Source organism: Lepidochelys kempii, chromosome 7 (assembly GCF_965140265.1).
Source record: "Lepidochelys kempii isolate rLepKem1 chromosome 7, rLepKem1.hap2, whole genome shotgun sequence".
NCBI classification, from domain to species: Eukaryota; Metazoa; Chordata; order Testudines; family Cheloniidae; genus Lepidochelys; species Lepidochelys kempii.
Genome location: NC_133262.1, coordinates 126,377,255 through 126,394,666, shown reverse-complemented (window position 1 = coordinate 126,394,666; position 17,412 = coordinate 126,377,255). Strand labels below are relative to the sequence as shown.

Sequence of the window (17,412 nt, the reverse complement as noted above, 5' to 3'; positions counted from 1 at the left end):
CAACCTGTCCTTGGTAAAGTGCGTTGGGACCCAGAGCTGAGAAGAGCTGGGTATCCTTGCTGGCAAGTGCTGTGAAGGCCAAGTCTCTGCTCCCCCCGATGTCCCGTTCCTCTGGTTTCTGAAGGGCTCCTCTTGCATTTGGTGTCCCTCTTCTGTTCTCTTTCTTGCTTTGCAAGCCAACAGATATGGCAGCTGTGGAGCCTCTGTGGCTCCCGAACCCCACAGCAGCCAGCTGTCCAGCCCTGTGCTTCTCCTGCGGTGACAGTCCGTGGCTTCAGGGCCCTGTTTACCATCCAGTTAATAAATGAACAGGAATCAGTGAAACTTTCCAAACACAGAGCTGGCTCTGTAGTGATTCTGGGGCGGGTGGGAGCCCTGATGCTAAAGCTCAGAGCTGGAAAGCATTCCAAGCTGTGCGGGGGCATTCGCAGCCCAGTTCCAGAGACTCTTTCCCCAACTCCAGCCCCCACCACCCTGCAGGTGCAGTGGGCTGGCACTTGGCTGTGAAACTGGAGAGAGCTGGTTTGAGTTTGCACTTTAGTTCCTGTCAGGAAGGGAGCTCTGAGATCTGAGTTAATCCCAGCGCTAAGGATGTCTCAGTTGCTCTGGCCTTTTGTGAGATTCCTGCTTCTGATTGAAGTGGCAGCCTCTGTGAACTTTTTCCACCACCGCTATGAGCAGCTGGTGGAGGCCCTGTTCAATGTGCACAACGAGTGTCCCGATATCACCAGGATTTACACTATTGGCCGCAGTGTCCAGGGGAGACATCTCTACGTCGTGGAATTCAGTGACAACCCTGGAATCCATGAACCCTGTAAGTACTGAATGAGAGGAGGTTCCTGGGGGGGCCCTGTACCTATACAGGCTGCAGTCTGTGCCATGCCAAACCACATCCCACAAATCGTCCTACATGGTACAGGTTATGGGGCCAGACTGCTTCCTCCAGGGAAGTCACTGTCAGACGGGGATCTGAAGCTTTCCTGACGGCCCTAGACTGTGCTATGCTCAGTAGCCTCCATGTTCAGTGGTCAAGATGGCCCATACCGTAATTGTAGGCACACAATGCCCACTTCAGCAAGTGAGTGAGTAGGCCCCATAACCAGGGAGACAGGGTGCAGCAGCCATGGGGGTTGACAGGGACCCAAAACCCTATGGCCACGGATAAAGCTAGAGGTTACCTCTGCACATGGCCCAGTGCACATGGGCAGGAGCCTTAGCCCAGTCAGGCACATTAAATGGGACTCTGAGTTTTAAATCCAAGTAAATTTAATGATGAAGGCACCAGCTAGAATTCCCATCGGGCCCCTCCATTTTACTGCCCCAGTTAGTAATTGGCAGTTTTTCACACCACCCTGACCCACCCAGGGCTCTGTGCTAGGCAGAGGTGATCTGTGATGGGAGGGAGGAAAGACAAGGTCGCCCCCCACCACCATGCTGGCTGGCAGAGTCTGTGATGGGATGGACTGGCCGAGCCCCTCCACAGGGCACTGGGCTAGGCTTGCGTTGCCTATGATGGGAGGGCGGGGACAGGCCATGGTGAGGGGCTGAAGTCCTACACTGAGTCTGATCAGCCTTGACATACAGAGGGCTGTGAATTGGTGCAGAGCTCTCTCCCATCTCCTTCACTGTGGCCCACCGGTGCTGAGCAGAGGGACTGTTGTGGGGAGAAGCCAGGGAAGCCAAACCAGCTACAACATTTCATGCTCAGGTCCTTATAACATCACAGCACTGAGATATATGTATAGTGAAAACAATCATCAGATTACCACCAAAAAGTTAAGAAATGGTGAGTAAGGCTAACAAGAAGAATAGGTTACATAAAAAACAACAAGTATTACCTGCTTCTTAGAGTTTAAACTTGACTTAAAAATCTTTGTCTAAAGCAGTTTCTCACCTAAAGCAATCTCCCGCCATTACTAACCAACATGGCTAGGGTCCAACTTTTGTGAATGCAGAAGCATTGTCCTTTTTTGCTTTCTCAGTGAAGGATGAAAAATATGTCTCTTTGCCTTTCTCTTCTATCCCAAAGTCCACTGTTTTTGTCCCCTGAGTCAGGATGACCCCCAATAACTCTTTCCTGGGCTGCTGATTCCAAGTTGTCTTTGTGTTCTCCTGTTGACTCCATATGCAAAAATGGGCTTCCATTGTATTGGCTTACAATGCTTAATTTACATAGCTGAGCGTGAGACAGGTGAATCAGCTTCCTTTGTCTCAAAACCTGTTTGTCATCCCTGCCTTGATTTGGAGTTTAAAACGTGTGTTTAGTAAATATACCGAACTTCTTAAATAGCATCCATCTGCACATCCTGGCATGGTTCTGAGGATCAGCATGACATAAACTTTTATTAGATACCTCACACGACCCGTTTTGGATCAATACTGTGAAAGCAGCGTGTCGGGTGTAATATCTTTGTCAGGCTTGATAGGAATTGCTGTTACAGAACAGTGAGCCCTTTGCCACTGTTTGGCACTGAGGCGTTATTAGGGTCACAGGTGCTTTCTCTGCTTTGCAGACAAAACCCATCCAATTTAGATTGGATTGGCTGCCCCAAGTGAGCAGAACCTGCTGGAGTGGGGGGAAGGCAACCTCTCCTCTGGGTGAGAGGCTGTCCGTCTTCTGACTCAAGGAAGTCCAAGGTGTCGGGGAGAGGGCAATCACAGCCTGTGCTTCATGCCTACTTCTTTGCAGCTGGTGAAATCAAGCAGGGGATGCTGCATCCACCCTCAGGAGCCCAGCAGCACCTCCTCTGGGGCGTGGGCAGTGACAGTGAGGTACTTGCACTCTCAAGCAAACAACAGCTTGGCCCTTACCAGGAAACAGTCTTCTAACACTGATGGCCTCATAACTACTTACTACCCTGCTCTAACCTTTTAGACTGCTAGGGGTGAACTCTGCATATGCCCTAGTGCACATGCAGGGGAACCAGGCCTAAGCCTGAATGTCTACACCACAGTTAAACAGCCCCTTAGCCTGAGCCCTACAAGCCTGAGTCAGCTGGCACAGGCCAGCTGTGGGTTTTTAACTGAAGTGCAGAGATACCCGGGGGAGGGTGGGGGAACTATTGAGAAGTTTATGGTGACTCAGCTCTGCAATCACTAGAGCTCCGATTGCCCTGACAATCCAGCCTCAGCCTGGGAGTGGCAGGGAGATGGCCCTGGTCCTGAGAGTCAGTGAATTAAGCCTCCATGTCCACAGTGAGTCTTGTATTTCTAATGGCTGCACATTGGAAGACAGGATTAGAATTCAAAATGACTTTGACAAATTAGAGAATTGGTCTGAAATCAGCAGGCTGAAATTCAGTCAAGACAAGTGCAAAGTACTTCACTTAGGAAGGAAAAATCAAATGCACAACTACAAAATGTGGAATAATTGGCTGGGTGGCAGTGCTGGTGACAAGGATCTGGGGTCACAGTGGATCACAAATTGAATATGAGCCAACAATGTGAAGAAGTTATGAAAACGGCTAATAGGAGTGTCATATACAACACATGGGAGGTAATTGTCCCTCTCTACTTGGCACTGGTGAGGCTTCAGCTGGAGTTCTATGGCCAGTACTGGGCAGCACACTTCAGGAAAGATGTGGACAAACTGGTGAGAGTCCAGAGGGGAGCAACAAAAATTATCAGAGGTTTAGAAAACCTGATCTAGGGGGAAAGGTTAAAAAACCTGGACATGTTGAGTCTTGCAAAAAGCAGACTGAGGGGGACATGAGAACATCCTTCATGTATGTCAGGGGCTGTAATAAAGGAGACGGGGATTGAGTGTTCTTCAGGCCCACTGAAGGTAGGACAAGGACAAGTAATGGATTTAATCTGCAGCCAGGGAGATTTAGGTTAGATACACTAGAACCTCAGAGTTATGAACACCAGTTACGAACTGACCAGTCAACCTCTCGCTGCATTTGGAACCAGAAGCACCCAATCAGACAGCAGCAAAGACATGCCCTCCCCCCACATTCCCCCCAAAAACCATATACGGTACAGTACTATGTTAAAGATAAACTACTAAAAAAATAAAGGGAAAGTTTAAAAAAAAGATTTGACAAGGAAAGAAACTGTTTCTGTGCTTGTTTCATTTAAATTAAGATGGTTAAAAGCGGTATTTTTCTTCTGCACAGTAAAGTTTCAAAGCTTTATTAAGTCAATGTTCAGTTGTAAACTTTTAAAAGAACAACCAGTACATTTTGTTCAGAGCTATGAATGTTTCAGAGTTACGAACAACCTCCATTCCCGAGGCATTTGTAACACTGAGGTTCTACTGTATTAGGAATATCCTTATAAGGCTTCCCTGTCGCTGGACGTTTTTAAGAACAGGTTGGACTAACACCTCTCTGGGATGGTCCAGCTATACTTGGTCCTTCCTTAGTGCAGGGGGCTGGGCTTGTGCTCCCAAGGTCCTGTCCAGCCCTACATTTCTATGCACAGGCACCGGCTTTCAGGTTTCCCTGGGGTACTCAACCCCTGCTCAGCTCCAGGCCCTGCCCTCACTCCACCCCTTCCCCCGAATCCCCACCCCGCCCAGCCTCTTCCTGCCCCCACTATGCCCCTACCCTGTCTCTTCTCACCCAGTTCTGCCCCCTCCCCCAAACACACCCTATCCCTCGCTCCTCTCCCTCCCTCCCTCCCTCCCAGCGCCTCCTGCAAGCCGGAACAGCTGATCCACAGAGGGTGGAAGGTGCTGAGAAGGAGGGGGAGGAGTTGATTGGCAGGGCGCCAGTGGGTGGGAAGTGATGAGTGGGGGGAGAGCTGGCTGCCAGTGGGTACTAAGCACCCTCTAACTTGTTTCTGTGGGTCCTCCAGCCCTGGAGCACCCACAGACTCAGGGCCTGTGTTTCTATGATTCTATGATCATAGAATCATAGAATATCAGAGTTGCAAGGGACCTCAGGAGGTCATCTAGTCCAACCCCCTGCTCAAAGCAGGACCAATCCCCAACTAAATCATCCCAGCCAGGGCTTTGTCAAGCCTGACCTTAAAAACTTCTAAGGAAAGAGATTCCACCACCTCCCTAGGTAGCGCATTCCAGTGTTTCACCACCCTCCTAGTGAAAAAGTTTTTCCTAATATCCAACCTAAACCTCCCCCACTGCAACTTGAGACCATTACTCCTCGTTCTGTCATCTGCTACCATTGAGAACAGTCTAGAGCCATCCTCTTTGGAACCCTCTTTCAGGTAGTTGAAAGCAGCTATCAAATCCCCCCTCATTCTTCTCTTCCGCAGACTAAACACTCCCAGTTCCCTCAGCCTCTCCTCATAAGTCATGTGTTCCAGTCCCCTAATAATTTTTGTTGCCCTCCTTCTTGTAGTGTGGGGCCCAAAACTGGACACAGTACTCCAGATGAGGCCTCACTAGTGTCAAATAGAGGGGAACAATCACGTCCCTCGATCTGCTGGCAGTGCCCCTACATATACATCCCAAAATGCCATTGGCCTTCTTGGCAACAACGGCACACTGTTGACTCATATCCAGCTTCTCGTCCACTGTAACCCCTAGGTCCTTTTCTGCAGAACTGCTGCCTAGCCATTCGGTCCCTAGTCTGTAGCGGTGCATTGGATTCTTCCGTCCTAAGTGCAGGACTCTGCACTTGTCCTTGTTGAACCTCATCAGATTTCTTTTGGCCCAATCCTCCAATTTGTCTAGGGCCCTCTGTATCCTATCCCTACCCTCCAGCGTATCTACCTCTCCTCCCAGTTTAATGTCATCTGCAAACTTGCTGAGGGTGCAATCCATGCCATCCTCCAGATCATTTATGAAGATATTGAACAAAACTGGCCCCAGGGCTGACCCTTGGGGCACTCCACTTGATACCAGCTGCCAACTAGACATGGAACCATTGATCACTGCCCATTGAGCCTGACAATCTAGCCAACCCTCTATCCACCTTATATGATGTATTTAGCCATTAGATCCTAGGGCGTGGCTGCAGAGCCAGGCACAACTTGCTAGCGATTTGCTTGACCGCCAATGGAGAAGGGCTCGAGGTGGGTGCAGGGCACTTTGCTCTCTGGTGAGGGATGCTGCCCTGCCCCCTCCCCCCTACGCTGTGTTCTCTGCCTCTGGAGGAGATGAAGAAGGGGCTCGGGCCTAGACTCTTGGCCTGGTTCTCATCAGACCCTTTGCCTTCCCTGTCTGGCTGAGTTTAGGGTCTGGGTGGGAGCTGGCCCTGATGACTACTAGGAAATTCCAAAGAGTGTAGAGTTCAGTGTCCCATTTACTCATGTGGATGTACGGCACTGGTGCTCTGGTATCTCTCCAGCTATCTGGTGCAATTCAGGCCCTGTCCTTGGCTAATAAATCCACGTTCCCCCATGTGCTGTTCCCTCCCCCCACCCCACCCCCGGTGGAGCTCAGCTCCGACACTGTGTCACTCCCTAGAGCTGGACACTGGAGAGCTGAGGGCAGGCTGCTCTCAACAGGGGACTCATGCAATAAGCTTACTGTCATTACGCCGACAGAACGGCCTGTGGAGAGCTCCAGGGACGGAGTCCCACCCTCCTCAGGCCCACACCAGCCTGCCAGAGGGAGCTTAGAAGGTTTAATAGGGCAGCTCTTGCTTTCAATGCGTCTTTATAGGAAAGAATCTGGGGGTAGGCCAAGACTGAGAGAGTGAGTTTATCCTGCAGTTTAATTTAAAGCATCTTGAGGCTTGTGAAGTCAGGAATGTGACATGCCAGCAAGCAGCACTGAGAACAAACAGTGAAGGGGAGTTCTGGGCCAAGGGAGAGACCAGTGCAAATAGCTTGCCCTTCACGGAGTTTGAGCCAGTGACTCCCCTTCCCCCTCTGTAACAAAGTCGTGATGCCCCTGCACCCCCTCCAGCTTCAGAGCACCCCATGGTTGTGCCCCCCAGTTCTGGAGCCGTAACTCTCCTGCACCTGCCCTCCCCACCCCAGTGTCTGAACAGTGACAACCCCACCCACCTCCCCTCCTGTACTAGAGCAGTGACCCTCTGTTCAATGTGTTATGCTGCATTTCTTGTCCTAGTCTGATGCTGAGCAGCTGTTAAACAACCACTGTGTTCTACTGTGGCAGTGGCCGTGTCTCGGTGGTGGGCCACGCTTTCGGGTAGGTCCTAGGGAGGCCACTTCTGCTGCGCTTTGGCAGTGGAGGGGTTGGGCAGTGTAAGAATGCAGATACTATTCTGAAACCTGTTGTTATTGATTAGTGAGTTTACTTATTAAATGAGACAGAACATTATTACTTATCTGAGTGCCTAGGAGCCCCCGTCCTGGCCCAGGACCCCATTTGCTAGATGCGGTACAAACACAAATCATTTGGGTCATTCATTGGTTCTGCTCAGAGGTGTCACTGGGTTGCTCCATTGAATGTTGGCTCCCTGTTCATGGGGAATATCTGGCTCCAACCATATCTCAGCCCCCACCCTCCCTGTTTATGGTGTCACTGTTTATGGTGTCTCTTGTTTTTCCCAGTGGAGCCAGAGTTCAAGTATGTTGGGAACATGCATGGGAATGAGGTTCTGGGCAGGGAGCTGCTGCTCCAGCTCTCTGAGTTCCTGTGTGAGGAGTATCGCCGGCGGAACGAACGGATCACACGGCTCATCTGGGACACACGCATCCACATCCTGCCCTCCATGAACCCAGACGGATATGAAGTGGCTGCAAACCAGGTACCAGGCAAGCATTCTCCTCATCTTACCTGGCAGGGGCATGACATGCCCTTGTGCTGTAGGACCCCAGTGCCTCTTCCACCAGTAATTGCTAAGGATGAATAGAAAAGAATAGCACAGGCATGAAGGGACAAAATCAGAAAGGTACAACATGAGTTACACCTAGCAAGGGACACAAAAGACAATAAGAAGAGGCTTTGTAAATCCATTCAGGGCAAGAGAAAGATTAAAGAACATGTAGATCCACTACTTAGTGGGTTGGAGAGCTAACAACAGACATCAAAAAGGCGGAGCTGTTTAATGCCTATTTTGCTTCCATCTTCACCAAGCTGGAGGGGTTGCAAGCACTTTGGAGGAAAGGATTAGAACTCAAAATGACCTTGACAATTAGGAGAATTGGTCTGAATTCAGCAAGCTGAAATTCAATAAAGACAAGTGCAAAGTACTTCATTTAGGAGGGAAAAATCAAATGCACAGCTACAAAATGGGGAATAACTAGCTAGGCCAGGGGAGGGCAAACTTTTTGGCCTGAGGGCCACATCAGGTTTCCAAAATTGTATGGAGGGCCAGTTAGGGGAGGCTGTGCCTCCCCAAATGGCCAGGTGTGGCCTGGCCCCTGACCCCTATCTGACCCCCCTGCTTCTTGCCCCCTGACGGCCCTCCTAGGACTTCTATCACATCCAACCCCCCCTGTTCCCATCCCCTGACGGCCCCCCCGTGACTCCTGCCCCATCCACCACCCCCTGTCCCCTGACCACCCCCAGACTCCCCGCCCTTGACTGCTCCTCACCGTCCCATTCAACCCCTCCTGTCATTCCTGATGGTCCTTATGATGAGATTACTGGTTCTGTGGATGAAGGGAAAGCAGTGGATGTATTGTTTCTTGACTTCAGCAACGCTTTTGACACGGTCTCCCACAGTATTCTTGTCAGCAAGTTAAAGAAGTATGGGCTGGATGAATGCACTATAAGGTGGGTAGAAAGCTGGCTAGATTGTCGGGCTCAACGGGTAGTGATCAATGGCTCCATGTCTAGTTGGCAGCCGGTGTCAAGTGGAGTGCCCCAGGGGTCAGTCCTGGGGCCGGTTTTGTTCAATATCTTCATAAATGATCTGGAGGATGGTGTGGATTGCACTCTCAGCAAATTTGTGGATGATACTAAACTGGGAGGAGTGGTAGATACGCTGGAAGGCAGGGATAGGATACAGAGGGATCTAGACAAATTGGAGGATCGGGCCAAAAGAAATCTGATGAGGTTCAATAAGGATAAGTGCAGGGTCCTGCACTTAGGACAGAAGAACCCAATGCACAGCTACAGACTAGGGACCGAATGGCTAGGCAGCAGTTCTGCGGAAAAGGACCTAGGGGTGAGAGTGGACGAGAAGCTGGATATGAGTCAGCAGTGTGCCCTTGTTGCCAAGAAGGCCAATGGCATTTTGGGATGTGTAAGTAGGGTCTTAGCGAGCAGATCGAGGGACGTGATCGTCCCCCTCTATTCGACATTGGTGAGGCCTCATCTGGAGTACTGTGTCCAGTTTTGGGCCCCACACTACAAGAAGGATGTGGATAAATTGGAGAGAGTCCAGCGAAGGGCAACAAAAATGATTAGGGGTCTGGAACACATGACTTATGAGGAGAGGTTGAGGGAACTGGGATTGTTTAGTCTGCAGAAGAGAAGAATGAGGGGGGATTTGATAGCTGCTTTCAACTACCTGAGAGGTGGTTCCAAAGAGGATGGTTCTAGACTATTCTCAGTGGTGGAAGAGGACAGGACAAGGAGTAATGGTCTCAAGTTGCAGTGGGGGAGGTTTAGGTTGGATATTAGGAAAAACTTTTTCACTAGGAGGGTGGTGAAACACTGGAATGCGTTACCTAGGGAGGTGGTAGAATCTCCTTCCTTAGAAGTTTTTAAGGTCAGGCTTGACAAAGCCCTGGCTGGGATGATTTAATTGGGGATTTGGTCCTGCTTTGAGCAGGGGGTTGGACTAGATGACCTCCTGAGGTCCCTTCCAACCCTGATATTCTATGATTCTATGATTCCTCCCAGGACCCCTGCCCCATCCAATCACCCCTTCTCTCTGTCCCCTGACTGCCCCCAGAACCCTTGCCCCTGACTGCCCTCAGCTGCCCCATCCAACCTCCCTCTCTTCCTGACTGCCCCCCGGAACCCCTGCCCCCATTCATCCCCCCTGTTCCCCGTCCTCTGACCGCCCTGACCCCTGTCCACACCCCCGCCCCCTGAGCACCCTCTTGAACTCTCCTGTCCTCTATCCAACCCCCCCTACCCCCTTACCGTGCTGCCTGGAGCACCGGTGGCTGGCCAGGCTACAGCCATGCCGTTGTGCAGCACAGAGCACCGGGTCAGGTCGGGCTCTGCAGCCCCCCCTCGTCCAGAGCATTGTGCTGGCAGCGCAGTGAGCTGAGGCTGCAGGGGTGGAGGAACAGTGGGGGAGGGGCTGGGGGCTAGCCTCACGGGCCAGGAGCTCAGGGGCCGGGCAGGAGGGTCCCACGGGCCGTAGTTTGCCCACCTCTGAGCTAGGCGGTAGCATTGCTGAAAAGGATTTGTGGGGGGTACAATAGGTCACAAATTGAATGAGTCAACAATGTGATGCAGTTGCAAAAAAGGCTAATATTTTCAGCAGTATAGTAACAGGAAGATTGTATGTAAGATATGAGAGGTAGTTGTCCCACTATACTCAGCACTGGAGAGGCCTCAGCTGGAGTTCTGTGTCCAATTCTAGGCCCCACACTTTAGGAAAGATGTGGACAAATTTGGAGAGAGTCCAGAGGAAAGCAACAAAAATGATGAAAAGTTTAGAAAACCTGACCTATGAGGAAGGATTTTTTAAAAAGTGAATCTTTAGTCTTGAGAAAAGCAGACTGAGGGAAGAGGATTCAAAATTGTTACAGGCTGTTATAAAGAGGACTGTGATCAATTGTTCTCCATGTCCATTGAAGGTAGGACAAGAAGTAAGGGGCTTAATCCACAGTAGGGGAGATTCAAGTTAGATAACAAGAAAATCTTTATAATGCTCAGGGGAGTTAAGCTCTGGAACAGGCTTCCAATGGAAGTTGTGGAATCCCTGTCATTGGAAATTTTTAAGAACAGCCTGGACAAACACGGTTGTGCTTGGGCAGAACAAAGTAAACCTGGATCATCCCCAAGAGACTGAACTAGATGACCCTTTCTGTTCTACGTGTCTATGATTGTGGGGAGAAACCATCATTCTGCTGTCTCTTCCACCTCCACCCTCCAAATCCCTGATCTCTCAGCTTGTGTTTCATCCCATCCCCCTGCCCTTGCTCCCTCAATGTGTGTTTCACCCAACTTGGACCCCATCCTGGGAACATGGGTCCTTCAACACATCTCACCCCAGCCTGGACCTCCAAAACGCCCAGGTCCTCAGCCTGTGATTTAGCTCACTTGGGCCCCTCACCATTGTCTCTGTGGCTCTGTTGGTTTCATTATTGCTACAGATTGTGGACTTTACAAGTCCTCAGGGAGCTGACTCTGTTTTGTTTGTATTTCAGTCTCCCAGAGTTCAGCTAGCTCTGACCTGCATCTGCCCTCTCTGAGTGACAGTCTGGGAGCTGACCAGCAAACCTGCTGTCCTCCTTTATTCTTGCTCTGCATTGACTGGGGTGGGGGTCAGATAGCAAAGATGCCAAGAGCCATGGCACTGTCAATGGACTGTAGAGAATGGACTGTATCTGGACATCTGACTCTAACCCTGCAGAAGTTACAGGCACTGGGCCGATCTGCCCTTGCTAAATCCCACAGCAGTTGCAGGGTGGGAGGATAGAACATGGCCCCCAGGCTAAGTTGGTAAGTAATTCATTTAAGGGGACATCTCTCTGCTGCCCAAGAAGGCAAGTTGCTGAATCCGCACAGTGCTGGGGACATGTTCCCTACACAGCAGGGAAAACAGGCAGCTGAGAAATGTTGCTAAGAGCAGGATGGGAGGAAGACTGGTCCTGTGACTAAGGAGGCCTGTGGCCACCAGATTCTCTGGTCCAGCCAAGCAGTGCTCAGTGCTGAATCAAGAGTGTTGTGTGCGAGGGTAAAGTAGCTTTCCACCACCTTATGGGCCCCCCAGTGAAGCTGGTTCAGCCACCAACATGAATTGGAGTAGTCCTAATCTGATGGAAAATGGAATGCCGAGGAACATAGGAATTGCCAGACCGGATCATTGGCAAGGTCCATTGTCGCAGGGTCATGGGTCCCTTGAAGGCAGGATGGGACCAGCCCCTCGTGAAGTAGCTGCTTCCCGCCCTGAGGGAGGTGGGGCAAGGGGTCAGCCGATACGTTATTGTCACCTGGTCCTTATAAAAGGGCTCCACGCGCGCAGTCTGGGAGCGGCACCACAGGGGCTGGTGGCCGGCGGGCGAGCGGGCGGGCTCTTGTGGAAGGCCCTGAGCCAGTGTCTGTAGGAGGCTGAGGACTCCAGCCAGGACCGGATTTACCATGGCGCCAACGCCTCCATCGGGCCGGGCCCAAGCTCAGGCCGGGGGGTCCATGACACTCGCTTCCTCCCCCTCGCAGCGCTCACGAGCGGAGGCTCTGAGAGCGAGCAGCGGGCATCCAGCCCGCCAAGAACCCATGGGGCCCTGGGAGCCGTGGTTCCTTGGCCAGCTCCCTGCCTAGAGAGCCAGCCCTGGAGCAGGGAAGGAACTACATTTCCCAGCATTCCCTTGGCCACTCTCCACGGGAAAGGGGGGGAAGGAGTGGGGAAGCTGAGACCCCATGCGCTGCAGCTTGCTGTGAATGGGGAGCTGGCTGCTTGGGGGTGGGGCGCTGTGAATGGGGAACAAGTCTGCCCAAGGAGTAGAAGGCTTTGGCCCAGCTATCACCCTCAAAGACTTCCCTGGGCTGGATGAGGGATGCTGGTGTGACCTCACCTGGCATCCCCCAAAGAAGGAACTGGGTGGACTGAACGGACAGTGCCCCTCTCTGTCTGAAGCCTAGCAACGGAGGTCTGTGGACCCCACCAGGAGAAGTTAAAATGAAAAGTAAGGGAGGGGAGGCTCTACTAGAGGACACTGGGCAGCTTTAGGTACAGTAATAGGCATGTAGGAGGATTTCCACGGCCAAGCCATAGAAACAGAAATTGGCTTTTCTTTTCCAGATTTATCTAATATTCAGAAAGGGAATCTTGCACCTGCCTTCCAGATTTGAACACCCTCAAAATTCAGGGGTGCTCAAGCTCAATTTAGGCTGCTATTTACTTCATTTTACTTTACTTCATTTCTCCCAAATCAAATATGCTGATCCACTGTAACTTGCTGTAGAAAAAGTAGGATAAAATTGAGCAACAAAGGCTGGGGTCTTCCCAGTGCTAATTTGGACTGGAATTGCTATTTTCAACAGCCATGACCCTTTTTTTTTTTAGTTTTTGTTTAAAAGGAAGACAGTAATATTGCACTTGGAAATTCCCCACAGAAACAAAGAGTGGAAAAACGAATAACAAAGGCACCTCAACTTTTCCTCATTTATGTGGGACAGTCTTATCGTATGGATCCAGATATCCTCCAATCACACAAGCTGAAAATTGTTCCACTTTACTGCAGTTCTGTAACTGTGCAGGGACCAGTCCTTTCTGTGTTCTGTGCACATCCAAAATTCCTCCTGAATTCAGAAGGGCCTTGCTTTTGTGACCACACTACCAGATATTTTCAGCCCTGGTAAGCGAAGCAGGTTTACAGTTCGTAAGTGGGCAGGAGGCCTCTCAGAAAAAGTTAGGTGCTGTGGGAAGTGTTGCTTATTCACTAGGTAACGTGAGACCTTCCTGTTACCATAGTAAACCAGTGCAGCACAGAATGCGCTTTGTTCCCAGAGTCGAGAATGGGGTTTTTTGCTTCTGTACGCAGCCCTTTAAAGACGATGAAAAGACTCCCACTCACTTCAACAGGCTTTGGACAGAACTGTTTATACACAGGATAACTCCACTGTCTTCACAGGGTCCTGGTCCCACAGCGGCGGGGGGCCAGGTGAGCTTGTTGCAGAGCTGCTGCTCAGGGATGGGAACCTCCTGCACCCCAGCCTCCAAAATCATTCAGGCTGCACTTTCTGCATGACTACGTGCTAGCTGAGGGGTGTATGGGAATTAGTGCCCCTGCTGCAGGTGATGGGCATCTCAGGTACTTAAAGCCATGGCCTAGAGGAGGGAAGTGCATAACTGCAGAGTATGCAGCTGCCTAGGGCTGGCACTGAGGATTTAGAGTCCCTAGTGCTGCTGTTGCAAGGTTCAAGCATGCTCAGTCTTGGAATTGCCACCCCTCCCTTGCTAGCAGCTGCAGCTATCTGAGGCTGGCCTCTGGCAATTGGCCCCATGGCTGTAGCCAGAGAAGCTGCAGGTGGCTCTGTGACTACTGGGGCCATTAAGCTAGAGCAGATAAAGAAACTGGAATTAACCTCAAGGAACAGAGGTCACCAGTAGGAAAGGAACGTCAAGGGGAGCCGGGAAAGAGGAAGCAGGTCAGGTTTGCATGGGGAGAATAGCCCCAGCTGGTTGGGGAGCACATCCAAAGTAGAAAGGAAACAAGTGTAACCCTTCTGCCCGTCAGAGTTGGCAGCAACAAGGGCCGGGTTCAATATCTAGGGGTTCCATTCCAATAACACAATGCAAACCGGCTCGAGCCCCCACCCAGTGACCTGGGACAAATCTATACCACCCCCGCTGGGCGCCTCCAAGAGGCAATACTTCCCCTCTCGCAAGCACCTAGTCTGAGTGTAGCAAAAGTCTTTTAATAACAGAGAGAAACAATGTGGCATTATGTTGGGGAAACACCACCAACAGGATTCATAACACAACCCATGAGCAAAACAACCCCACCCCAGGCAAATTGGGGCATGCCCTTTTCCCTTTGGTTCTTGAGTCCAGCAACCCCAAAAGTCCAATGCCCCAAAAGTCTCTGTCCCTGGTCAGGGCAGCCCCAGAGTTCGAAAGTTTATCGGCGGAGCTTTACCTCCCAACCTGGGTGGAAATGGGACGGGGGTAAGAGGCACCTTACGTGATCTGAAGCTGACCGCCCCATAGCTCCATAGCGGCGCTCCGCTCCGCTCCGCCAGCCGCCCCACGAACTCCTTCGCGCAGCTGCGCTCCGCTCCGCCAGCCGCCCCACGAACTCCTTCGTTCAGCTGCGCTCCGCTCCGCCAGCCGCCCCACGAACTCCTTCGCTCAGCTGCGCTCCGCTCCGCCAGCCGCCCCACGAACTCCTTCACTCAGCTCCACGGCCCACAAGCAGCTCCTGCCATCCACACACTGCTCCGTGTCGAACTGCTTCACCAGCCCTCCCGCAAACTGCTCCACAATATATCTTCAGGCTCCCCCACTACTTAACACAACACTCAGTGATTTCAGCTCTTAGGTGAATTCAGCTTATAGTAGGGGAGCCCCAGTGCTGGGGCACTGTCAGCCCAAAGTGAGCTCAGCAGCCTATAACTAGACTTCTAATGAAATCAAAATTAGCTCTGATATTCCACAGTGGAGAGAGGAGGAAGTGCAATCAGCATGTAAGGCCCTCACCAAGGGGCCCATGCCACCAAGTATTAATACTTGTCCCCAGCCTCTCTCCATTCACACAGTTTTGGAACCCATGACCCTTGCCTAGCGAGTGCTACTTAGATGATGGTGAATCCCTCCATCGTAACAAAAGGCCACGTACAGTTCCAAGCACAGTTCCCATAATCAGGGTAATAACAATTTATTCTTCCTGCCCCAATAACAGAGACACTGGGGATCCCACAGCAGCCAAAGTGACCATTTGGGCAGCTATGGTCTCATTCTAGGCGTGGTGGGTGTGCCTATGCAAATGAGATCTGCCCCTGAAGTTCTTTTCCACAACTTGCCACACCTCACCACCAGATGTCAGGGTGGAGCTCATCCTGACACTGCTTACATCCTCCCCCCAGCCGAGACTTTGTCGTCCCAACAAATCACACTCCCTTTATACCAACTCATTGGTTTCCTCCAAAGGGCCTCAGGAAGCCCACTTTAGCTTCCACAAGCCTGTGTGCTAAATGTATTGGCTCCTCACTAGTCACCCCAGGTGCATCATAAGTTAACCGTTTCACTGGTCTTATCACCCTGTCTCGTCTATTGAGAATCTCTGTTGCCGAAGTAAGGGGAACATCCTCTTGAGTGACGGATGGAGAGGCTTCCCTGGAGGGTCCCTCGGCTACTGGCGTAGGCCCCTGCACTCCTAGTTCTAACGCTGGAGGGTCCAAGGTGCCCAGGACATCCTCTACCTGTCTGTCCCCATTGTCCAATAACCTGTGTGTGTCATCACAGGGGGGTCTCATCAGCAGCACCGGGGTATCAGAAAGGGGCCTAAATAGTTCCGCCATTGGGTTTAGGGCGGAAGAGGGAAAACTCTCGTTTGGTTCAGCTGATCGAGACTGAAATCTTGTCTCCATCCCAGGATACACCAGGGTTGTGTCTTCCTCCTCAGACTCACTCTCAGATGTGCAGAATAGGGGTAAGTTAGCTGCAGGGGGCCCACTGTCTGTGTTGGATGGCGGCTTTGGTCTAGCACCTCTGTTCTGCCCGGCGGCCCTGCCGTGGCCCATCTCACAAGGGGTGCTTACCAATTCCCCCACAGGGAGCAAAAGGTTTCTATGCACCGTCTTTATTTGCCCTGGACCGTCTTCAGGTTTGATCTTGTAGACCGGCAGATCTCCCAGCTTTTCCATCACCAGGTAAGGTATTGCCTTCCATCTGTCAGCTATCTTGTGTTTGCCAGCAATACCCAAATTTCGCAGCAGGACTCTGTCCCCCGGCTGGAGCTCCTGCGAACGCACTCTAGCATCATATCGATGTTTGTTGCGGTCTGCGTTCTTCCGAGCCGCAGCGGTAGCTAAGCGATAAGCATCCCGCAGCTTTTCTCTTAGTCGGGATACATATTGCTGATGAGTTTCATAGCTATCTCCATCCTCTGATACACCAAAGCACAAGTCTATGGGTAATCTTGGTTCTCGCCCAAACATCAAGAGATATGGGGTGACTCCCGTAGCATCGTTCTTTGTGGCATTGTAGGCATGCACCAGAAATGCGACATGCTGGCTCCAGGTTGCCTTCTGCTCTGGTCGCAAAGTTCCCAACATATCTAATAGGGTTCGATTGAACCTCTCTGGCTGAGGATCACCTTGGGGGTGATAAGGCGTTGTCCTAGACTTTTTAATTCCTGCTATCTTCAGCACCTCTTTCAGAAGGTGACTCTCAAAATCCCGCCCCTGATCAGAGTGTATCCGAGCCGGGAATCCATAGACTGAGAAATATTTGTCCCACAATACTCGAGCAACGGTGGTGGCCCTCTGATCACGTGTGGGATATGCTTGTGCATACCGTGTAAAATGGTCAGTCACTACTAGAATGTTTCCAACATTCCTCTTGTCTACCTCTACAGACAAGAAATCAATGCATACCAACTCCAAAGGTTTGTTGCTGGTGATGTTCTTGAGATATGCAGCCCTCGTGGGCAGAGTTTTCCTTTGAACACATCGAGCGCAAGTCTCACATTTCCTGCGAACATCTTCAGCCATTCGGGGCCAATAGAACCTACTACGAATAAGTTCCAGGGTCCTCTCCATCCCTAAATGCCCAAAGTCATCATGCAGGGCCCTCATGGCCAGGGCTCTGTACTTTTTTGGCAGTACTAGTTGTGCTCGTTGTTTTTGTAAAGGGTCAGTGGTCATTCGGTGTAGCACTCCCTGAATCAGTTTTAGTTTGGTCCATTCTCTCAATAGTAGTTTACCCTCCGGGTTAGGTGGGACAACCGCAGTCGGGC

General features: G+C 51.2%; 1 protein-coding gene across 5 annotated transcripts in view; it reads left to right on the top strand.

The window, feature by feature from the left end:
* The first annotated feature begins 397 nt into the window (after positions 1–397).
* CPN1 (carboxypeptidase N subunit 1) overlaps positions 398–17,412 on the top strand; it is a 46,276-nt gene continuing 29,261 nt past the window's right edge. For 2 of the 5 annotated variants that reach the window (XM_073354704.1, XM_073354702.1), the window contains exons 1-2: positions 403–814; positions 7,432–7,628. In XM_073354704.1, the coding sequence (XP_073210805.1) occupies positions 592–814; positions 7,432–7,628 (420 nt within the window). In that variant the 5' untranslated portion in view covers positions 403–591. Of the gene's footprint in view, positions 815–7,431; positions 7,629–17,412 lie in introns of all 5 variants that reach the window. The other 3 variants (XM_073354705.1, XM_073354703.1, XM_073354700.1) reach the window with 3 other exon arrangements.